The sequence below is a fragment of the Bufo gargarizans genome, chromosome 4 (genome assembly GCF_014858855.1).
Source record: "Bufo gargarizans isolate SCDJY-AF-19 chromosome 4, ASM1485885v1, whole genome shotgun sequence".
Taxonomy (NCBI): domain Eukaryota; kingdom Metazoa; phylum Chordata; class Amphibia; order Anura; family Bufonidae; genus Bufo; species Bufo gargarizans.
Genome location: NC_058083.1, coordinates 233,652,327 through 233,677,983, shown reverse-complemented (window position 1 = coordinate 233,677,983; position 25,657 = coordinate 233,652,327). Strand labels below are relative to the sequence as shown.

At 41.2% G+C, this 25,657-nt stretch overlaps 1 protein-coding gene across 1 annotated transcript in view; it reads right to left on the bottom strand.

Annotated features, from left to right (window-relative positions):
- The window catches only part of LOC122935346 (tubulointerstitial nephritis antigen-like), a 131,585-nt gene that overhangs the window by 80,166 nt on the left and 25,762 nt on the right, over positions 1–25,657 (bottom strand). The window contains exons 5-6 of the mRNA XM_044291111.1: positions 13,602–13,691; positions 9,110–9,224 (exon numbers count right to left, since the gene is read on the bottom strand). Coding sequence (XP_044147046.1) covers positions 9,110–9,224; positions 13,602–13,691 — 205 coding nt within the window. The remainder of the gene's footprint in view (positions 1–9,109; positions 9,225–13,601; positions 13,692–25,657) is intronic.

Here is a 25,657-nt window from a genome sequence, read left to right as displayed (position 1 = left end):
AGACGAAACCCGGAAGTGACGTATAAATAGCAACAGCACAGGGTGCTTCATGCTGCTTTTCATCTGTGGACACCTCAGCCTCCATCTTCACTCCTTGTGGGATTCATAAGCACATTTTTATAGTATTTATTTTCTCATTTTTTGTTCCATCTTTCTTTATATCACTATTTTTCTTTTGTTGTACATTATTGGGTGGTTCTTGTCACAACATATGGGACACTAAATCTGTTTGTTATTTTTGGCAAATTATAGTAGTCCAAGTCTATATTTAGGGCCAGTATTCCACACTGCTGGAATACATCCCCGTGTCAGGGCTATCCTAGGGCTATTAGGAGGCACGAGACACGGGATCGCCCCTAACGGGGCGGCTATTCCGTTCGTAGGCAGGGTGGCAGAGATAGGGACATCAATAGGGATACTGCCCTACACCCTACATTATTGGTATATTTACTATACCTTCCTACAACCATATGTGACCGGAATAGTATTGTCATGACCATGGTCATGGTCGTGACCCCTGTGTCCGCATGCTGTTGCCTGCGGTCTGGTGTTGTTGTTCAGCCACAGGTGAGGGCCGCTAGTATGTTGCCTCACTTGTGGTTGCCGCTGGCAACATGTGGTTGTTTTGCAGTTTGGCAGCCTGAGCTTATGCTGGGCAGCTTGCTGCAATGTGCATGCGGTTGCACCTGGCAACCTGCCTTTATATGTGTGCACATTCCCTGTTTGGTGTGCACAGGGTTTGAGTTGTGTGCACTTCCCCTTTAAGTTGCTGTCTTCCCTTCCCTAGTGTTGGAAGGGTTAACTTCCTTCCTAGTGTGTGTGCACTGGGTGTGTCTGATTGTGGGTGTGACTACATGGGCTATAAAGCCTCAGTTAAGACCTGATGTCTGACGGGTACTCCAGCCTTGTAGTAAGCTGGAGGCACTCTCCTTGTCCCATCTGCCAGTGAGGGCCACCCTTGTGGTTATAGAATGTGATACACGATGTTATGAGGATGTGTTTGTGTTATGCTTTTATTGCAGCGTATGGTTTCCTGGTTTCCTGTGTGGTGTGTGCTCTGTCTCTTGTGTTGTTGTGGACATTAGCACTTATACTTGGGTTCCAGGCTCTGTGTCTGTGGCAGATAGGTGTTAGCAGGGACTATTAGGTTCCAGTGTATGAGTCCTCCTACCATCAGGGTTGGCTCATACGGTTAGGAGTTAGGGTCAGATTAGGGACGCAATACGAGGTAACCTGCTCCCTATTTCTGTTGTTCTGGCTGAGTACCCATTAACATCTCTGGCATCGCACGGCTGAGGGTTTTTCCCATCCTTTTGCTTTATTTTTATTTATTTTTTCTCCTTATTGTATATTTTGGGTGAATTGGTTTTATTATTAATTAATTAAAGGTTATGTTTTAGAATAGTGGCCTTTCAGTGAGCCCTAGGAGTATTTACCACTTACGATTATAATTCCACCGCACAGGGTTATGTCCCTTCTGTGATTTCGCAATTTTTCTGAAATTATTCCACAATGTTTACTTGCATTTTTTTTTTTATTTTTTTTGCAGATTGGTGAATTTCTGATGATCTTTGCTTCTGAGAGACTCTGCCTCTCTAACATGTTATTTTTATACCCATTCATATGACTTATTTTCACATTACTCCTCCAGCAGTTTTTTATTATCACTTATTTTTCCAGCCTTTTGATGCCCCTGTCATAACTTTTTTGAATTGTGTTGCTGCCATCAAGTTCAATTTTTTTTTACATTTTTTATTAAAATGGTAAAATGTCTCACTTTCAACATCTGATATGTGGTATATCTTCTGTTGTGTCTATTAAATGAAAAAAAAAAATTGTTTTTCAGTACTCATTTACTATTTCCCACATAAGCCTATTTTTTATTATTTTCTGTTGTGTCCCTGTGTGACTTGAAACATAAGACAACAGAACATTAACAGTCTGCTATTCAGTGATGGTTCATGACCTTTTTAACACGTCCATCTGAAATGGCATTGTGACTCATTGTTATGTCACATTAACATTATATATCTTTTACAAATTCTATCTACAAATTATATATATATTAGTGCCAGAAGCACAATTATGTGTATGTTGTGAGCTAAATATTAATGATAAAGCATTAGTAAAATATCACTGTTTTATTAGTTGTAGTTATTGTCAGTTTCTAATGCATTTGTATGGAAATAAAATGTATTTAATTTTTTAACCACCTCAGCTCCCCTTGCTTAAACCCCCTTAATGACCAGACCACTTTTTACAATTCTGCACTACACTACTTTCACGGTTTATTGCTCGGTCATACAACATACCACCCAAATTAATTTTACCTCCTTTTCTTCTCACTAATTGAGCTTTCATTTGGTGGTATTTCATTGCTGCTGACATTTTTACTTTATATTATATTAATCGAAATTGACCGAAATATTTGCAAAAAAATGACATTTTCACTTCAGTTGCAAAATTATTCAAATAAAACTACATTTCTATATACATTTTTCTCTAAATTAATTGTTCTACATGTCTTTGATTTAAAAAAATGCAATAAGTGTATAATTATTGGTTTGGGTAAAAGTTATAGCGTTTACAAACTATGGTACAAAAATTTGAATTTCCGCAATTTGAAGCAGCTCTTTCTGAGCAGCTGTCATGTTTCCTGAGGTTCTACAATGCCCAGACAGTAGAAACACCCCACAAATGAACTCATTTTGGAAAGTAGACACCCTAAGGTATTCGCTAATGGGCATAGTGAGTTCATGGTAGTTTTTATTTTTTGTTACAAGTTAGCAGAAAATTATTTATTTTTATTTTTATTTTTCTTACAAAGTCTCATATTCCACTAACTTGTGACAAAAAATTAAATTTTACATGAACTCACCATACCCCTCATGGAATACCTTGGGTGTCTTCTTTCCAAAATGGGGTCACTTGTGGGGTAATTATACTGCCCTGGCATTTTAGGGGACCTAAAGCATGAGAAGTAGTTTGGAATCCAAATGCGTAAAAAATGCCCTGGGAAATCGTAAAGATACTCTTTAGAATTTGGGCCCCTTTGTGCACATAGGCTGCAAAAAAGTGTCACACATGTGGTATCGCCGTACTCAGAAGAAGTAGGGCAATGTGTTTTGGGGTGTATTTTTACATATACCTATGCTGGGTGAGAGAAATATCTCTCTAAAAGACAACTTTTCCCATTTTTTTTATACAAAGTGGTCATTTGACAGAGATATTTCTCTCACCCAGCATGGGTGTATGCAAAAATACACCCCAAAACACATTGCCCTACTTCTTCTGAGTACGGCGATACCACATGTGTGACACTTTTTTGCAGCCTAGGTGCGCAAAGGGGCCCAAATTCCAATGAGCACCTTTTAGGAGGGCATTTTTAGGCATTTGAATTCCAGACTTCTCACGCTTTAGGGCCCCTAAAATACCAGGGCAGTATAAATACCCCACATGTGACCCCATTTTGGAAAGAAGACACCCCAAGGTATTCTGTGAGGGGCATGGCGAGTTCCTAGACTATATTTTTTTTGGGCACAAGTTAATGGAAGTTGATTTTGTTAGAGAAAAAATAAATAAATTATGACTTTCCGCTAACTTGTGCCAAAAAAAATATATATATTCTAGGAATTGCCATGCCCCTCACAGAATACCTTTGGGTGTCTTCTTTCCAAAATGGGGTCACTTGTGGGGTATTTATACTACCCTGGAATTTTAGGGGCCCTAAAGCGTGAAAAGAAGTCTGGAATATAAATGTCTAAAAAATTTTACGCATTTGGATTCCGTGAGGGGTATGGTGAGTTCATGTGAGATTTAATTTTTTTGTCACAAGTTAGTGGAATATGAGACTTTGTAAGAAAAAAAAAACGATTTCCGCTAACTTGTGCAAAAAAAAAATAATCTTCTATGAACTCGCAATGCCCCTCAAAAGTGATCTTTATAGCGCCGCAGCGATTTTACGGTGTTTTTGCAATGATCAGAAAAAAACTATTCTGTCACTGCGGTGGAGCGGACTGAACGCAAGTGTGCGCACAAGATCAGGCCTGATCGGACGATCACTGCGTTTTATGTAGAGCCTATAGAACATGTCCAATTCTTGTCCGCAATTGCGGACAAGAAAAGGCATTTTCTATATAGTTCTTGCAATGTGCAAATCCGCAAAATGCGGAAAGCACATTGCCAGTGTCGGTGTTTTGCATATCCGCGGTGTCCGTGTTTTGCATATCCGCGTATCCGTGGATCCGCAAAACACATACGGACGTCTGAATGGAGCCTTACAAGGGGGTGATCAATGACAGGGAGGTGATCAGGGAGTCTATATGGGGTGATCACCCCCCTGTCATTGATCACCCCCCTGTAAGGCTCCATTCAGACGTCCGTATGTGTTTTGGATCCGTGGATCCGCAAAACACATACGGACGTCTGAATGGAGCCTTACAGGGGGGTGATCAATGACAGGGGGGTGATCAGGGAGTCTATATGGGGTGATCAGGGGTAAATACGGGTTTAATAAGTGACAGAGGGTGGGGGGTGTAGTGTAGTGGTGTTTGGTGCTACTTACAGAGCTGACTGTGTCCTCTGGTGGTCGATCCAAGCAAAAGGGACCACCAGAGGACCAGGTAGCAGGTATATCAGACACTGTTAACAAAACAGCGTCGGATATACCTTTCAAGGGTTAAAAAGAAAATCACATCTACAGCCTGCCAGCGAATGATCGCCGCTGGCAGACTGTAGATAAACTAGTTTACCTCCCGATCCTGTGAACGCCCGCTACTGTGTGCGCGCGTTCACAGGAAATCTCGCTAGATGACGCGTCGGCGCATCAAGGAGGAACGAATCGACCGCCTCCGGAACGCAATCCTGTGTTAGGTGGTCCGGAGGCGGTTAATGAAGTGGGAGGAGCGTGACTGACTGAGTGATGTCAGTCACACGCCGGCCGGACGCACACTGCATTCATAGTGAGTACTGATGCAGGCGATTAGGCTAGTTTATCAAAAGGAGAGCGATTGATTCAGGATTAATGAAAGATTTTACATACAAAGAGACTTCTGTGCGCGGGGCCCGGTATAATACAGTGACTGCACCGGGCCCCGCTTTGAGTTGCCTCCAGCCCCTCCTCCCTCCCCGCACTGTGACTGATGTATCGCCGCCCACACTGTGCAGCATAGCAGCCGGCGATATATCAGTGTCAGCTAGTTTATCAAAAGGAGAGCGATTGATTCAGGATTAAAGAAAGATTTTACATACAAAGAATAAAGTACTGTAATGCTGTGAAACATAGGGCCATGAGGGGGACCAGCATAAGATGTTATATGTGTGTCACCCACACATATAGCATCTTATGCTGGCCCCCCTCATGGCCCTATGTGTCACAGCACACATCCCCCATAATAGTGCATCATCAATAGATCCCCCCATAACAGTGTATCATCCACAGATTTCCCCCATAACAGTGTGTCATCCACAGTTCCCCCATAACAGTGCATCATCCACAGAGCCCCATAACAGTGTCATCCCCAGACCATTAGTTCTAAATCCACCAAAAGCACACCTTTTGGTTCAAAATATTTTTTTTCTTATTTTCCTCTTCAAAAACCTAGGTGCGTCTTATAATCAGGTGCATCTTATAAAGCGAAAAATACGGTATGTCTTTAATAGTATGACTGGAGGGAAGCGGTTAGGTTGAGAATTTGTAATGGAAGGGTGCCATTTAAATTTTTGACTCAGGCACCAGAAAGGCTAGGTGCTCCCCTGCCTCTTGCTACAAAGGTAAAGGGGGGCCCAAGCTGAACTCTTGCACCAGGGCCCATGAGGGGTAACTACGCCCCTGATGCCAGGCCATTACCAAGACTGTCTTTTGGTTCATCTGGGACTACAAAATGGAGTAAAATGGATATTCATGTACAAGGAACCATGCAAGGTGGGAAAGGAGTTTCTGTGGGCAGCTTTTTGTGTATCACTGTGTCCACAGGACTCGGATATCAAAAGAAAGTGGCTTGGCAGACCAGTTCATGTCCAGTTTCTTTCTTCTGCCTTTCTACAGGAGGCTGGGTTATGACAAATGGGATATCTCCTACCCGTACAACTGAGACATCCCCTGGTGCTATTATGACCTTCTCAAATTTCTAAGGGAACACCAACTGGAGGGACTCAAGCACCGCTTGTGGAAACCTAGCTCATCCAAGCAAAAGACTTAACAGAGTATATTTCCTGCTGCCACTGATAAAACTGTTTGGAATAATGTGGTTTCTAGAAGGTTAACCAATGGGCACAAAGACCTGGCATGGATGGCCATTCAGGAGGAAAGAACTTTTATGCATGCCTGTTGACTATGCAACACCAGATACTGCCCCATGTGTCCATTCACTGAGGAAACACCCTTACCCCTCTTTTGGCAGTTCCCATTTGCATAGGCCCTGTTGGCCAACCTGGAAAATGAACTCACAGACTCTATTTCTAGGAACAGTCTGAAGTACACCATAGTGCTTTATGGAGTTTTCCATGGGACCCATACTTTTATGTACTGTGGCTGGCCAGGAAATACCTGGTTATGCAGTGTGAGAGGACTTCCATGGCTTGGTTTGCAACCAGCTCAGAGACGATTTCATGATGGACTGTCTGAACATCGATGAATAGGAGGATTGAATCCCCTCTTTCTCCCTCTCCCCTTTGTGTATTTGTCAATAAAGCTTTAGGCCTATGACTTCCCACCTTTTTGCTCTCTTTTCTCCCCCTTCCCCTATCACTTATGTATTAGAATGTCAGTGTGGTGCAGGGTATAATGTATAGTATAGGATGTGTGCCTTTATTATGTTCCTGCACTACAAAGTACGTGTGTAGTATTTATTCTATTGTGTTCAAGCCTGCTCTACAACACAGTATACTGTACATTTTGGAGGTCATTCATTATGCTGAAATACACCTAAATTAGGTTAGTTGGCCGCAATCTGCGAACTTTCCCTGCTCATGCCAGGTCTAAAAGAGTGAGGGAAGGGACCAGAAGCTCGTCTCATTTACCATTTTCTAATCTTGTTTCCTGCGTAGTAAAAGGTCTAAATGTAAGACAGCTCGAAAGCTGTCTTACATTTAGAAGTGGCGGAAGATCCGCTGAAGTTATGAAGAAGCCGGCGACAGTTTAGGGGATTATTAAGATCAGCATCTAAAATGCCGTTCTTAATAAATGTGCCCCTTTTATATTATTCTGACTGATTGAGAATTAATCTATATTCAGTCACAAAAGAGCTGTGTGTAATTAAGATGCTGGCTTAGCTATTATACAAATCATTAGTGATGAATGAAGTTATGGAAGACTTAATTCAGCTGCTTCACCGAATTTCACAAAGAAATTAGTTTTGTGACGAATGACTTTGGCTACTTTCACACCTGCGTTCAGAGCGGATCCGTCTGAGACGGATCCGCTCATATAATGCAGACGGTGGCTCCGTTCAGAACGGTTCCGTCTGCATTATATTGTAAAAAAAAGTGTCAAAGTAGCCTCAGACGGATCCGTCCAGATTTTACATTGAAAGTCAATGGGGGACGGATCCGTTTGAAAATTGAGCCATAGTGTGTCATATTCAAACGGATCCGTCCCCATTGACTTACATTGTAAGTCTGGACGGATCCGCACGCCTCCGCACGGCCAGGCGGACACCCGAACGCTGCAAGCAGCGTTCAGGTGTCCGCCTGCTGAGCGGAGTGGAGGCTGAACGCTGCCAGACTGATGCATTCTGAGCGAATCCGCATCAACTCAGAATGCATTAGGGCAGTACGGATGCGTTCGGGGCCGCTTGTGAGCCCCTTCAAACGGAACTCACAAGCGGACACCCGAACGCTAGTGTGAAAGTAGCCTTCATCAGGAAGTGCATTTCTTTGTATGTAGCAGGCGTGATTACGGGGGACGGCATTATACCGCCCTCCGTCATTGAATCTCTCATAAGCTATTGTTAACAGCATTTAGAGATATGTAATCCAAATAAATGTAACGCAGCACCCCTTAGATAAAAAGTGAAAAAAAATAAAAAATTATGCAACACATGTTGATACAGGCAACGTTTCAGCTCTCTCACAGAGCCATTATCAAGCCAAAAGTGGCTCTGTGAGAGCTGAAACATTGCCTGTATCAACATGTATTAAATACATTTTGTATTTTTTTACTTTTTATCTAAGGAGTGCTGCGTTACATTTATTTGGATTGTGTTTGGACCCCAGGACCCAGAGGAAAATGCTGGCACCTGAATCATTTGCATCACTTGAAGTGAGGAGTGCTGCACTGCCATCTTTTGGAGATATATATATATATATATATATATATATACACATATTGATTTATAGATAGAGAGAGAGAGAGAGAGAAAAAATTACAAATAACATCACCAAAAATTCTTAAAATATGTTAAACATAAAAATGTTGTTTAAACAATTGTTCATTTTCTGATAACATATTCTCTTCAAATGTGTCAGATTTATCACAATGGCACTGGTTGTATCCTGTAAATCTGGTGCACCAATAGACTGCCAATTTAAGCTAGCTTTTCGTTTCTTTTAGGATTTATGCCAGAATGTTTGCCACATTTTACTGCCAAAGTCACATTTTAGGCCACGCCTCCTTTCCAAAATTGTAGACAAAGTCAAGGCACAAAGTCATAAGTAAATGTGGAAATTTTATATTCAACTCTCACCTCTGAGTGGGTCATGGTCAGTACTGGTTTTTATTTTATGATTCTAAATACGAGTGTTTCTGTTCTCTGACAGCAACAGGAATTTTGAAAGTGGAATTGAATTTTAAAAGACTTTTGACATTTGCATAGTAACTCATTTTATTTGTGTTACCGTATGTTAGACAACACATTTATTAAATTATTTAATTTATTATTAAATTATTCCTATTTACGATCAGTCTGTGAAGAGGCGCATCAATATTTTATTATGGCAAAATTGTAATGAATAGATTTGTTATATAAAAACAAGGCACTTCATTTCACAGATTATGACTTATACAGTAAAGTATATCTGTGACCTGAAACATGAAAAAGAGCCTTCTCAAATACTTGCATATTATTCAGAATTTATAGATCTACTTTTCACTAATATTCAGGAAACTTACTGTCATTTCATTCATACTGAGGAGTGAAGGAGATGGAGGTTTAGTACCCAATCGGTATTCAAATCCTTCCCTTAAAGTCATTCCCCAAAATTGGCTGTAGTTGTCTGCTTTCCATCTGCAAAAGACATCATTGATTTACAAAATCATTTCACATCTGTCCCTAAACCACTCTGTGTCTCATAAAACATTTTCTCGACTGTATTTCTGAGGTACACTACCGCCAACTTCATGAAAACCAATTAACCTATTGGTTTGTTCCTGGATTGTAGAAGGATATTGGAACACTCAAAAGGAATCCACACAATCACAGAAAGAACAGCAAATAATTGAAACAAAGCAACCAAAATATGCAAAAAGATTTTGCAGTATAAACTATTAAACTAAAGCTGGAATAATTGACAGAAAATGTGTTTGTCTACTTTTACTCTTCTATTATATGTATATTTAATTGTAATTAAGGTTGTTTTTTTAATTATGATTTAAATGTCAGATATAGATTAAAATTATGCCATAGAAAATACATATATTTTATGTTATAAATTGTACTGAGCAAGTGTTACTATGAGAAAGTAAGGTGAAAGATAGGCTACAATAGGGCTCTGCCACACACAGTTTTGTGAATTGGTCAGCCTCTTTGTACCTTTTTTTGGTGTTTTTGCCCATAGCGTGTCTTACTAGTGTTAAGTGCGAATATTCTAATAGCAAATTTCGATAATTCGCGAAATATTTGGAATATAGTGCTATGTATTCGTTATATTGAATATGCAGCATTTTTTTTTACATCTGAACACATGATTCCTCTCTGCTTCTTGCTTGTGGGCCAATGAGAAGGAAGCAATGTCAAGTTTACAACAATACTTAGTGCACCAATCAATAATCTGTAGTCATACCTGCTAAAATATTCTAATCACTGTCGATTAGTGCCATCGCGAATATATTGGAGCACTTGACTCTATCTTCATATAAAGCTATTGTAATGTTCTGCCGTACCAACCATTTTCTCCAGTCTCAGTAGAAACTCATGAAACTTCTAGCAGCTTGAAAAGTGTAGCCAAAGTGACCCACACCTGTATTTGGCTTTTACAAATTCGCATTACGCGATTTTTACATTGCCGATTGTTCGCATTCAATAAAATAATCTCAAATTCGCGAATATATGACAAATATTCTACAAAATATGTATGAAATATTGTGAATTTGAATATTGCCCCTGCCGCTCATCACTGTTTTACCACCCAGCGTTTTTTTAATGGCATTTTTGTATGTCTTCCATTTTTTTATAGCAAAGTATGTGCCCCTGTAACGAATCTCCTAGCACCCCGACTGGGTACCTCCGTCGATGGATGCTCCCAGTGCTTCCCGAGGACTCCGAGCACTCCGCTCTACAGCAAAACCACCACAGGAGCCAGGAACAGCTCTTACAAGAGCTAGTAGTTATAGCCAGGGGAGTATAGAAAATCTTCAGTGTATAGAAATCCCCACACACATGAGACGAGACTATATGTAAAACAGGAACTCTTTATTGAACACATAGCATTGACTTATACACATCTTCCAACAAGGTTACCACCCACAGGGTTTTGTAAAAACAGCCAATAACCACGTACAATACACTCAGACACTCCCACACAACATCCTCCCCTCTGCCTGTGAGACAATTACCTCACACTGGGTTGATGTAATTATCACAGGCAGGAGAATCCACAATGTCTTCTGTCCTGGAGACAACCGAGACGTAATTCAATTATCTCTCAGGACAAAAGGACATCGCCAATACACACAGACAATGGAACAGACCTCACTACTCAACGTATACAATGTCCCCCCCCCCCTTTACAATACACATAGACATTTAACATCCCAAAATGGCACAAATTAGACCAGGGGTTCGAGTTAGTACAAGTCCTTTGTGAACAAAGGAAGCCTGGCTGATGAGAGGGCCCATAATCCTGGGGCAAGAGGCTAGCAAACAGGCCCCTCCAAAACCCAGTGGCGAGGTTGGTTTTGCCACAGCCCCCTTTAATGTCACTTACTCTGTAGAGCTGTATAGGGGAAAAATTGACTGTAAAAAAAAATATAAGGCATACAAAACCAAGAGACAAAAATTCCAGACAGTGAGATAAAAATGCCAGACACAGAGCATGCTGCAATTTCAGAAAGTGTCATTAAGCCCTTCCAACACACACACAACATTTTTTGAAAAAATGTCACGGCAACAAAATGCATTTGTGTTCTCGCATGAACTTCCATGCAACTTCTGGAGCTGACTTTTTTTGGCTAAAAACACTGTAAAGTTGTCCAAAAATTACAGGTACGTAGGTCTTTAAATAGAATCAAAAGTCAATTCTATTTTAATCGTATTTAAAGGGCATTCCTGACAATATTGACAGACATTGTTTTTAAAGTTGTCAGACTCCTGATTTGAAAAAATCAGAATAAAATACCTATAATCAATCTTTAGCTGACCATTTAAGTGATTGCACTGTTAATGTCATTCGATATAACATTGACCTCCACTGTAGCATTCCCCCTTAACAGTGATTTCTACAATGTCACGCCCCTTAACAGTGACCTCCACAACATTCCACACCCCTTAACATTGACCTACACTTCAGCCCGCTTTCTTAACAGTGACCCCCCCCCCCCTCAGCACCCCCTTAACAGTGACCTCCACAGCATCCCACCCACATAACACTGACCTCCACAGTGGTCTACCCCCTTAACAGTGACCTCCACAGTGCCCCACCCCCTTAAAATGTGACCTTGATAGCACTCTATCCCCTAACAGTGGCATCCACAATGGTCATCCTCCTTAAAATTTACTCCCCCACAGACCCTGCCCCCCTAACAGTGACCTCCACAGAGGCCCACTCCTTTAACATTTACCCTCAGAGCATCCCACCCCTTAAAAGTTACCTCCCCTGCAGCCAACCCCCTTAACAGTTACCCCCCACAGTACCCCACCCCTTTAACAGTAACCTCCACAGCACCCTTCCCCTTAACAGTGACCTCCACAGAACCCTGCCCCTTAACAGTGACCTCCACAGTGCCCCGCCCCTTAAAGGTGAGCTATAGCAGAAAAGAAAAATGGCTGGGTTGTTATTGAAACCTGGTGTAAAACTGTGTGTATGTCAAGACTGTAGGACTTTCCAGCCTTTATTGGCCAATAAGGGTCATGTGACTGTGTGTATGACAGTTAGGATATGAGTGAAAAATCTGTGAGCTTCTAGTAATGAAACGGGTCTTGTGATGGTGCCATATTTGCATTTTTTGGGAAAATATTAGGAACGGTACCACCTAGAGAGCCGGGAACCGATCTAGAACCTTCCTATACATTGATTTACCTATGTGCCAAATGTCGTGCAGATCGGTCTAGTCACTTCGCCGTGCAACAGAACAGACAGAAAACAGATATCTAGAAGTTAGTGATGAGCGGCATAGGCAATATTCTGCATAATATTCGCAATAAATGGGCAAATTCTAGAATTTGTGATCTCCAGTCATTATTTTGCGATTGCGCAAATCGGCACTAATGATGCGCATATTTTTGCACAATACACTCAACTTCACATTTTATCATGTCTGAGTGGAAATTACTGATTGGTGCACTAAGTATTGTTGTGACATCACAGCACTATGTCTGTAGCGTGTATGTATGGACAGCAGAGAAACAGTAATTCCTATCACAATACCTAACATCCTGCACTGGAACCTACCAGCTACACTATATCCCTATCTAACTTACACTGACTATCTCCCACTAACTATCTGTATTATATATATATGAGCTAACTATCTAATGTAATTGGATAAAGAATAGGATCCAGATGAAAGCACAGAGCACAGCAATGTCACTGCTCTCTCTCTCAGAACTGCTAAAAAACTGCAGAAATGGCTGCTGGGGAGTGTCTGATATAGTAAGGGGTAGGCAACTTTCCTATTGGTTGCTAGGGATGTTGCTAAACTCTGACAAAGACATTGCAGCCTTCTTGTTGGTCCACAAGCAAGAAGCATGGAGGTTACTGATGAAAAAAAATCTAGAATATTTGCAATTCCGAATATATAGCGCTATATTCTACATCTTCGCAAATTCTACAAGTGCCAATATTCGCGATAAAAATCTGTGATTAGAATATTTGCGATCAACACTACTAGAAATTCACTATATATATATATATATATATATATATAAATATATATATTCAATGAAAAATTAACGTAGCACTCTTCTTGTAAAAAAACGCAGTGTCTTTATTCACACATGTGACACAAAAATAGGCAACGTTTCAAGGGGATTGAAACGTTGCCTATTTTTGTGTCACATGTGTGAATAAAGACACTGCGTTTTTTTACAAGAAGAGTGCTACGTTAATTTTTCCTTGAATATACAAGCCTATGGTCAAAGGCGAGACGCTTGCACCTGATAACCTCTAAAGTGAGTGCTGCCGGATTTCATATACTATATCTATATGATAATGCTTTTGTTACTCACCCAAAGTCTCCTTTATTAATGAAGTTAATCAATTCTGGCTCAACAAGACAGGTATGGTCTGTACATCTCCAATGTTTCTCATAGCAATAACTGCAAAAAAATAAAATAATTACCTGTTTTCTACTAAACTAAAGAGGAGAAGAACAGCATAAAAATAAAGAAAATATAAATGGTATATCAGCAAAGTAGTGACTCACAAACTTGCAAAATTATACTTTAAATATGACTCTGTGCCAGAAGTACAGTGTTAACCCTTTTATCACATCATTACTATTAAAGGGGTTTTCCGGTAATAATTATATTTTTGTAAAAAATCTTTTTTGTAAAGAAGATTCATACTTCTGCTCTAAGCACTGTCTCCTCCTACTCCATCTTCTGGTCACCATACTGTTTAGATCCAACTGGTTTAGATCAGGAGGCAGGCTGGGGCATTAATATAAAATATAATAATTACTGGAAAATCCATTTAAGGTGCCTTTACACAGGATAATTATTTGTATGATTATCTGGAGCAAACAATAACTAGCTAACTAGCCCTTGCTTCCAATAATTGGCCCTTGTAAAGGTGCAACTGATCACCTGATGAAAAAACACATGGTTATTTAATGGCTGAAAGTGCAGCGACCCACAGGGGAGAGCTTGGAGGGGGGGAGTGGGACTAGTGGCATTGATTGGAGCAGTAGTTGATTCACATTGGCTCTCCCCACTTCAACGCTCCCCATGCAGTGAATTAAGGGTGCACCCTTTCTGTCCTTGGGATACACACTGGGCTTTCTGGAGCTTCTGCCTGGTGTTAGGTGGGGTACCCTAAATGTTAGGTAGATGGTTGAAATGCAGGAGGGAAGATGTAGGGGCCAGCAGATGGTTGACGGAGTTAATGACTAGGCCTGTTTGGTTACAATCTCTCTAAAGTATCTCTATCTAATTGATAATTGGATCCACAATACGTATAACAGCAATAGGTACAGTTCCAAAGTATATTAGAGAGTAGGCTTTTTTCAATCTTCCCAATCAAACCACGGGCATGCAATTCCATTCTCATTAACTCTTTCTGCAATTCCCCAGCTGCGGGGTGCAGATCTTACATCTGGATGGCCGGTCCGTCTCAAAGTGTAATGGGTACCAAAGCAATATACCCTTTCCACAAGCATTAAAGTCTTTTGCCATAAATGAGAAAATACTTTACTGTTTGTATTCAGCATGGCCTTAAAGCGATTCTCAACCTCAAATTCAATAGCTATTAGCTTTCACTCAGGGTTAGTCTCTCAGTTAGGCTGCATTCAGACAACCATATTTCTGGGTCCGTTCTGCAACACACAGACAACAGACAACACACTGTCCGCATCCGTAGTTCTGTTCCGTGGCTCTGCAAAAAATATACAACATGTGCTATTCTTGTACAAGAACGTGCTTTCAGCCTCAGCGATGAAGGTTCCCTAGACCAGACTTCTCTCCAGACCTACTTCGCAGAAGCAAACATATACATAAAATTCCACCATGCCCTACGGCAGAAATGTGAAGGGGTCACAGTCTGGGGCCCCCAAGATGAAACATATGATACTCCAATTGGATACATCTGTGACTACATTGAATAAGCCATAGTGATATAACATGCAGTTTGTGTGACTGGCCACTAGAGGCCCTTAGTCGGACAGCCCCCTTAGAACTAATAGGAGCGAGATGTTGACAATTAATATATAAAAAGAAAAGTAATCTTATAGCTGCACCTGATTGGCTTTCTTATTGAAATAGACTAAAAGATCGCTTCTTATTTATTTTGTGCATTTTGTTATTTTGTTGCCATGTCCTAACTTCCTGGGAAAAGCTACAGGGGCTGGAGAAAGGAAGTGGCAGGAGGACATAGAGTCGGCAGTTGGAGAGCAATGTCTGCTAAATTATTTACCTGAGGTGTCCTGTCATCAGCCAGCTATTGAAGGCTTTATCCACAGCAAGCAAACGATGATTGGTGAATATCTGCTGCCTGCTAAAGAGGATCTGTGGTGAATATCTGCTGCCTGCTAAAGAGGATCTGTGGTGAATATCTGCTGCCTGCTAAAGAGGATCTGTGGTGAATATCTGCTGCCTGTTAAAGAGGATCTGTAGTCTTAATTTATATTCAGGAGCTGAGGAGACCAGAGGCCTGCCTGCCCTGAGGCCAGCGGTGAATCATCATCAAGAAAACCAAACTGCCATTCAAGCCTGCACTGGAGATCCCAGCCTGAAGCATTTTACACTCGGTTAGTGCGCACTTTTAATGGGACTTAAATCCTGAGCTCAGGTCCCTCCCTGCAATCAGGATGAGGACAAGTTTTGGCACCGCTGCAGCAAGTAAAGCTTTATTGCGACAGCAAGTGGATCCATATCCCGGTTCTGGAGTTACAAATAGCCACGTGGAAGTTCAAGGGAGTCTAGCTGAGGTGGGGGAGTGGGCATTATCGGCATTTGGGGGAGGAATAGTGTGGGATTTTTCTGTATTTGGCCTCTGTGAGCCACAGTGTCCCTCAGCCGAGATCCCAGGTACACAGACCCCAAATTTAGTGTGAATTCCTAGTGGTTTCGGTTCGCTGTGTTTGGTTAGGAGATCCTGCCATATTTAGTGGCATTTAGGCAAAGTAGGAATATTTAAAGGTATAGTACCTAAATTAGGGAATTCCCGGCTGGGGTCCCACTGTGGACAATCTTGGGTTGCTAATAACCCAGAGAGTTTGTATCAAAACTTCAGTACACCAGAACATACATCACTCCGTGTGGTCACGGTGTACATTATATTGTATATAGTTTTCTCTACTAAAGTCAGTAAAATTATTTTGGTTCACACAGCTCATTGTCCGTGCATTCATTCTTGTGTGGTTCACTGTATCCTAACGGACTCCCTCTGGTCCACCTCTTACAGAGAGTCAAGAGAGTCTCTCTGTTAATGACTTGTGTGAGAGCAGTAGGCGTTTATACTTCCCTGAGAAGGAGGTGGAGGCTGCAAACCCCAGGCATAGCCCTGTTGGTGGTGGTAGTAGTCAGGGGCGGACATACCGCCTGTGCAACTGGTTCAGTAAGGCAGGGGGGCCTTTCCAGTGGCAGCAGAGGTGTTGTTTTTTTTTCCTTTTCTTTACTCCCTTTCTCTTGCAACAGGGTAAACTGGTCATCTGGGGGTTTGACAGGGCCTCGATTAGGACTTTCTGCTTAAACTCCATAGATGAAGGACCTGCGATGACATCATAGTCATGTGATCTCTTCAACACTGGAAGTGGTGGTAGGACCTGTGATGAGGTCACCATCATATGACTAGTGCAGTAAAAGGCAGCGTTCAGCAGTGGAGACCTGTGATGCCATAGAATGAATGTAAGTGCCAGAGAAATGCTGGGAGATGTGGTTCTCCCCTATTAAACCTCCTCCCCCTTAGTGGGAGAGAAATATGTTATTTAATTAGGACTGTATGTTAGAAGGGCTGAAGGGAGGGGAGGGGTGTTAGTTACATGGGACTGTATGTTACAGAAGATTGGGGGGGAGATGACTGGTGTTATTTACATGGGACTGTATGTTACAGAAGATTGGGGGGAGATGACTGGTGTTATTTACATGGGACTGGGTATTATAGAGGACTAGAGGGTAAGGAGTATTGTTATTCACATGGGACTATGTGTTGGAGGGGCTAAAAGAGTGGATTTGAGTTATTTACATGTGATTGTATGTTATAGAAGACTGTAAGGAAGATAGGTTATTTACATGGGACTGTAAGACATAGAAGACTGGAGGGAAAGGACTGGTGTTATTTACATGAAACTGCGTGGTATAGAAAATTGGAGGGAGAGGGCAGGCATTATAATTTATGGGGGCACTACAGAGAAGATTATAACTCCAGGGGGTACGGCAGGAGATATTATAATTACAGAGGGCACTGCAGGGAGCATTATAAATACTGTGGGCAGTGGTGGGGGCATTACTACTACTGAGAGTTCTATAGAAGTGTCTTATAGATTGGCCTTATATCTATAAGGGGTGCCCTATATAGGGCCTTATTATTACTGAGGGCACTATAGGGAGCCTTATGACCACTGGGGTACTATGGGGGCATAATAATTATCAGGCACAAGATGGAGAGCAATACTACTAAAGGAGGCACTCATGGAGAGCATTATCACTATTGGGGCACTGTAGAGGCTCTATTACTAATAAGGCTACAATGGGAGGGAATTAATACTGGTGGGACTTTGAAGACCACTATCACTATTAGTCTGGGAGGACTATTACTATGGGGAAACTAACTGTATGGCACTATTTCTGCAGTATAGTGTATGTGAGCATTGGGGAGCACAGGGGACACAGTACTGGGGGTAATAGCTGGATAACCATGTTGGGGCACCAGGAAGGGGGTTAATGGAAAGTGAGGAATCTCAGATGTCTATGTTGCAAACTCTGCTGAGACAAGACATGGCTCAAAGATGTTGTCATGGTGGTCTTGGCTGAATGGAGAAGATGAGGAAAGTGAATGTCTGCATTAGAGGAGAGATCACTAGATGTAAGCGGTATGTGGCGTTAAGTATTAAGCTGAATGGTCGAGCAGCAGTGAGCGGAGGAAGCGCGGAGGTGGTGTGTGAGCTGAGTTAGAGAGAAGCTTTAATTCTGCATTGACACAGGTGCTAATAGAGTATGTGTAGTCTTATGACTAATTGTGAAATGCTTGTTAGAGGGACTGAGTGGGGGAAGATGGAGTTATGTCCGAATTCAGTTCTGAACCCGGACAAAAGGGCATCTGTCAGCAGTTTATTATCTATGACATTGGCTGACCTGTTACATGTGCGTTTGGCAGCTGAAGGCATCTATATTGGTCCCATGTTCAAATGTGTCTGCGTTGCTGAGAAAATCTGTTTTTTTTTTTATTATATGTAAATGAGCCTCTAGGAGCAAGGGGGAGCTCCCAGTGAAAATGTCATCACACCTGTCCATGTCAAAGTGCAAAGGGTACAGCGGTTATAAAAATAACATAGCCTCTAGTTGTAATGTTAATGCCCCTATTTGCTTATAATAAAACATAATTTTTAACAAGATGTTTTTTATTTGCACATATATGTTTATATCTGAATTTGTGGTTTGTTTTTGTTTTGTTTGTTTTTTTTTTTTTTTTTTTTTGGGGGGGGGGGGGGGCAGGTACATTCTTTGCACAGGGGCCCTTTGCTGTCTGTGTCCGCCCCTGATAGCAGTTACTATCCATATTGCTTCCTTCGCTGGCTGGATTCCTTTTTCCATCACATTATACACTGTTTGTTTCCATGGTTACAACCACCCTGCAATTCATCAGAGGAGGTCATGCTTGCACACTATAGGAAAAACTCTGGCCTATGTGCACATGCACTCCCATTGTCCCAGCCACCAAAGAGAATGGCACTTTTTCCTATAAGTACAGCCACCACTGCTGGATTGCAGGGTAGTCATAACCATGGAAATCAGCAGTGTATAATGTGATGGAAAAATGAATCCAGTCAGCAAAGGAAGCAATATGGATAATAACAATATATTACTGTGTGGCTTGTATTAACTTCTTCTACATAATAAGTGCTATTTTCTGAAGTGACACAATCCCTGGCCAAGTTGCTGGCGATGTAGTTGCTACTGTACCATTTAGTCAAGTCTGCTGCCTGTAGGGAGCTAATGGCGTGCACTCAGCCTTGCTGGAAGATTCCTAGCTGGCATTAATTCTCTCAAAAAGCCATCCTTGCCTTGTACTCTCACATGATGGACAATGTATCAGTTGCGATTCTTGCAGTGCCATGCTGTGGTGGACACCTGGAACAGCTCTTATGGGCAGGGACAGTACATGTCTTTCACGGCCAACTAGGTGATTGTCTTTTACGGCAGTGATTATACAACACCTGGGCAACAAGACAAGGCCCTTTTCACCCCCCCACAATTTTGTCGGGCTGACTCCCACACCAGGTACTTATCCACCAACTCCTCCATGGACACATTCCGGTCCCCAATAGCAGCTGGACACAGGGTCGCTTGCACAACCCCTATCCCATGTGCAAGTTCAAGTGTTGCCACGCCATGTTGGAGCTGATCAGCCTTGGAGAAAGTAGCCACACCGGCAAGCAGTTGATCAAGTACATCAAGGAGCAAACATCCCACTGGCTGTCACCCCGCTGACTCCAACTGGGTAAGGTGGTCAGCGACAATAGGAGCAACATCATGGCCACCCTGAACCTGAGCGAAATAAGACATGTTCCCTGCATAGCACATGTCATCAATCTAGTGGTGCAGTACTTTCTAATTAAGTACACTGGCTTGCGCAAGGTCCTGGCAAAGTCCAGGAGACTGTCCAAGCACTTCAGCCACTCTTACGTGGCGAGGAACGCTCTCCTGGACCTGCAGAGACAGTACAGCCTGCCACTACTCTGCTTAATCCGTGAAATGCCAACTAGCTGGAATTCGTCATTGCACATGTTCAAGCATCTGTACAAGCAGCGGAAAGTTGTGAATGATTTTGTCATCCACCAGACCACCTCAGCAGCAGGGAACACGTGTTGCTTCGGGGTCAGGCAGTGGCAGCTCATCTGAGATGTCTGTTGGGTGCTGAAGCCACAAAGTTTGTCAGAAGGGACAACTGTGGCATGAACAACATCATCCCTTTCATATTTACCTTAGAACAAATGCTGACACTCATGCAGTAGTAGACCACAGCGGAAGAAGAGCAGCTGACACATCTTGCTGTCTGCCCTATATCTGTTGGGGACACACAAGGGGAATCTGCCATGGAGGAGGATGACAAAGATTAGAATGAGAAAGATAAGAATGGGGAGCTCTCACTGGAAGATGAGGAGGAGTCAGAGGGGGTGGAGAAAGAGGACGATGAAGAGGGTGGCTCCGGCTTAGATCCAATCATCTCAGTAAGGGCCGGAGCTGGAAAGAAGTGGCTCCTCTGCCACGCTGTCCAGAATGGCCACCTGTATGCTGGCTTGCTTATGCAGGGACAGGCGCATCATTGCCATGCTGACCCTCGCTGCCAAGGCAAAATGGGGGAATGTTTTTCTCTTTTATTAGGGAGGACAAATTATGTTACTAAGGAAACACTGTGTTCGCAGCTTGGTGCAGCTTGCAGCAATCAGATGCCTGCTGCCAGCTTGTCTGAAAGAGAGGCCCCCTCAGCTCCCTGCAGAGTCCTCTGCCTCCCATTAACACAAGCAGCAGAAGCCACAGCAGCAGTAGCAGCAGCATCCATTTCAGTCACTATTCTTTAAGGGCGGAGGGTTGACACGTTTTTTTTTGCCCCCTGCCTTAAATTCTTTTTTTAAGGAGCTGCATATTTTTTCTCGATTACTACATCAATGCCACCATTTTCTCACAGTCCAGGCAAAGCTGGAGCCTGCAATGCATCATGCCACTGCCACTAATACATGAGGGTCAGTTCCATGTACTCGCTTTCCACAAGGTTGATATTTTAAAATGAATGTTTACACCTGTTGCATGCTGCTGCCTGCGTAATGCCACTAATGGAAGCCTTTTGGAAGCTTTGGAATATGAAAAAGCCAGAGACTTGTGCTGGTGCCGTGTTTTTTTAAACATGCTATATATTTACGCCGTCAAATGTGCGTTTACCTACAGCTATGTATGTTAGTGTCATTTACTATTGCAATCACTGTGTGCCAGAGCTTATGGAGGGTAAAAAAAAATAATAATAAAGGAAAAGAAATAACATGCTTTCCTAAAATTTATGAGTCCTAGGAGGCTAGAGGGGACTATATACCAACTTTCAGGGCAATTAGAGCAACTTCGGTTTTGACCAAAACGGGTCTGGACCAAACGTTTTCAAAAATCATTTGCATATTTGCCTAACATACATCTGCATGGGTGTATATATATATATATATATATATATATATATATGTATATAAAAAATTCCACAGCACATCCAAGTACTAAAAAGTAGAAAAATGGCTTTATTCACCAGATAAGCAACGTTTCGATCCGGTCAATGGGATCTTTCTCAAGCAGTGACAAAGTGGGCAGTGCAATGTGCATATTTTATTAAATAATCAACAAGTCAAGTACATTCATCAAAGTTAATAAATTCAAAAATAATAATACAAACAGTACTATCCATGTCTTTGTACAATCACATCCTATAACAAGCTTAAATGTGATGATATGGTATCATTCCTTCTCATGAAAATTCAACATAACCATAAATAAAACATAATACACTAATTGTGATAATAATAAACACAGGTGTAGGTCTTCTTGATAACCTAAAGTGTACAGGTGTACCTTCAGTGAGATGATGAGATGGGTCCCAGGAGTGTGCGATGGAGTCAATACACGTGGATCTCGGCGTATCAAACATTGCAGTATGCATGTCAAAGGACCTTTCAAAGCACTCCGGTCACATGATCGCATGTTAAATCGATCATTGAAGTGCGCATGTCCAAGGACCTTGGAACATGTGATCGTGACATGTGATCGCACATTCGATCATGTGATTAGGCGTATCACATCACAGAGAGCAGTAGAAGATTCCAAGTATTCTATAACCTTGCGAAAACATCAGGAGACATGATCGCATATCCGATCATGTAATCAGACGTATAATCGCCTCAACAGAGACATTGTAAGATTACAAAGTGTTTCACAAGTACTAAGTTACAAAATCGCTGAAGTAACTCCTGTAACCCAGCGCATGAAACTGCCAATATAAACAAGCATACCATGGCTCTTAACAGAGTCCCACTGCGATCAGCAATATACTAGCTCCGATGTTAAAAATATGTGGATCTGGGTCAGTGATCAACCAGAGAGATAGAAGGGTGACTTAATAGACGGAAGTACCATCACTATAGGGGAAGAAAAAGGTACATAATGTGCGGTAGTACCGCCAATTACCAAATTGAGTGTTTAACTCAAAATGGTTATTATTAAGATACCCCCTAGTGGAAGGCTAACCGACTGGATCATGATGGGACCTGAATTATGTGCATTACAAGTTCCTATATATTTTGTTCAATATACAACATAATTTTTCCAATTTTTTGGTTGACATAATAATGGTTGAACCTTGTGCATTATTATTTTTCCTGTACCTTGCACATGAATATGACCATGCACATTATTACTATGGGGTATCTACGATTTCCAATTTTGTGATCTGCATATTCTGGTTAGATGTGTGGATATGTCCTTGGAGTCAGTAACATCAGAGAGATAGGTGACATTAAGGGTTTTCTAATGGGCTCTTATAGGATTGCCCCCGTAATCTAGAGGATGATCCCCGGTCTCTCATGTTGGATTTCCAGGAATGGTATCCCACGGACAGGGGGGATATTCCAACTTGTGGTTTTGTGGTGATAGCACGAGCCACATTAGTTGGGCTCCTCGCTAAGACTAGGGAATATCTTAATAATAACCATTTTGAGTTAAACACTCCATTTGGTAATTGGCGGTACTACCGCACATTATGTACCTTTTTCTTCCCCTATAGTGACGGTACTTACGTCTATTAAGTCACCCTTCTATCTCTCTGGTTGATCACTGACCCAGATCCACATATTTTTAACATCGGAGCTAGTATATTGCTGATCGCAGTGGGACTCTGTTAAGAGCCATGGTATGCTTGTGTATATTGGCAGTTTCATGCGCTGGGTTACAGGAGTTACTTTGGCGATATTGTAACTTAGTACTTGTGAAACACTTTGTAATCTTACAATGTCTCTGTTGAGGCGATTATACGTCTGATTACATGATCGGATATGCGATCATGTCCCCTGATGTTTTCGCAAGGTTATAGAATACTAGGAATCTTGTACTGCTCTCTGTGATGTGATACACCTAATCACATGATCGGATGTGTGATCATATGTCACGATCACATGTTCCAAGGTCCTTGGACATGCGCACTTCAATGATCGATTTAACATGCGATCATGTGACCGGAGTGCTTTGAAAGGTCCTTTGACATGCATACTGCAATGTTTGATACGCCGAGATCCACGTGTATTGACTCCATCGCACACTCCTGGGACCCATCTCATCATCTCACTGAAGGTACACCTGTACACTTTAGGTTATCAAGAAGACCTACACCTGTGTTTATTATTATCACAATTAGTGTATTATGTTTTATTTATGGTTATGTTGAATTTTCATGAGAAGGAATGATACCATATCATCACATTTAAGCTTGTTATAGGATGTGATTGTACAAATACATGGATAGTACTGTTTGTATTATTATTTTTGAATTTATTAACTTTGATGAATGTACTTGACTTGTTGATTATTTAATGATGTCAAGCTGCGTAAATATTAGTGTTGAGCGCGAATATTCGAATTACGAATTTTTTTCTCGAATATCGCAATTTCGAGATTTTGCGAATATTTAGAATATCGTTCTATATATTCGCGAATTCGAATATTCGTATATTTTTTTTTTTTATTATAATATTTTTTTTCTTTCCCACTTCTCTAAAGTTGTTCTTACCTGTCCTTTGGATTCCTGGCTTCCTGGCTGCTCCAGTCAGTGGCGTTTTCAACTTACTGCTATATTCCATATTAGCTAAATTACAATCTAATCTATATGTGTATTTTACGAAATTTCGCAAGTTGCGATGCGAGTAATATAACACGAAATAATCGCATGAAGATTTCAATTTAGCACTGCTATATTCCATATTCTAGCCTAATATGGAATATAGCTGTGCTAAGTTAGCACTGCTGTATTCCATACTAGGCTAGAATATGGAATATAGCAGTGCTAAGTTGAAATCTTCATGCGATTATTTCGTATTATATTACTCGCATCGCAATTTCGGCTTTTGCAAATGTTCTTAATATTGCTCTAACTTCGTCTTTTAGAATATTACGAATATTCTAAAAGACGAAGTTAGAGCAATATTACGAAATTTCGTAAAATACACATAGATTGTATTTAAGCTAATATACTGCTATAGTATTATTTTTTAATAGTGTACATATTTTACAAAACTTAAGTTCAGAAGAGGCAAAAAAAAAATTAGAGGCAAAAAAAGGGATTATAGCAGTATATTAGCTAAATTACAATCTATATGTGTATTTTACGAAATTTCGTAATATTGCTCTAACTTCGTCTTTTAGAATATTCGTAATATTCTAAGAGACGAAGTTAGAGCAAATCACGAAATTTCGTAAAATACACATATTAGCCTAGCCATAGTCAATTAGCATAGGAACGTTGCCTTATACTATCAAGATAAATAATCGCAATACGCGAAAAAAAATTCGTATATTATTCGCGATAATTGGAATAATTACGAATATTCGATTTCGACGAATATAACACGAATATTCATTCGAATATTCGCGAAATATCGCGAAATCGAATATGGCACCTCCCGCTCATCACTAGTAAATATGCACATTGCACTGCCCACTTTGTCACTGCTTGAGAAAGATCCCATTGAGCGGATCGAAACGTCGCGTGTCTGGTGAATAAAGCCGTTTTTCTACTTTTTACTACTTGGATGTGCTGTGGAATTTTTTATTTTTATACATTGGAGGTGGATCGCCCCCACAGCCGCTGGCACTCCGACCGTACTCTACAGATAGTTGTGCTGCCCACATCCTTTTACCTGTGCTATATATATATATATGTATATATATATATATATATACACATATACAGTATATATACATATATATATATATAGTGCTGCCCATAATTATTCATACCCCAGGCAAATTTTGACTTAAAGTTACTTTTATTCAACCAGCAAGTAATTTTTTGATGGGAAATGGCATAGGTGTCTCCCAAAAGATAATAAGACGATGTACAAGAGGCATTATTGTGGAAAAAAAACATTTCTCAGCTTTTATTTACGTTTGAGCAAAAAGTGTCCAGTCCAAAATTATTCATACCATTCTCAATAATCAATAGAAAAGCCTTTTTTGGCTATTACAGCAATCAAACGCTTCCTATAATTGCAGACCAGCTTTTTGCATGTCTCCACAGGTATTTTTGCCCACTCATCTTTAGCAATGAGCTCCAAATCTTTCAGGTTGGAGGGTCTTCTTGCCATCACCCTGATCTTTAGCTCCCT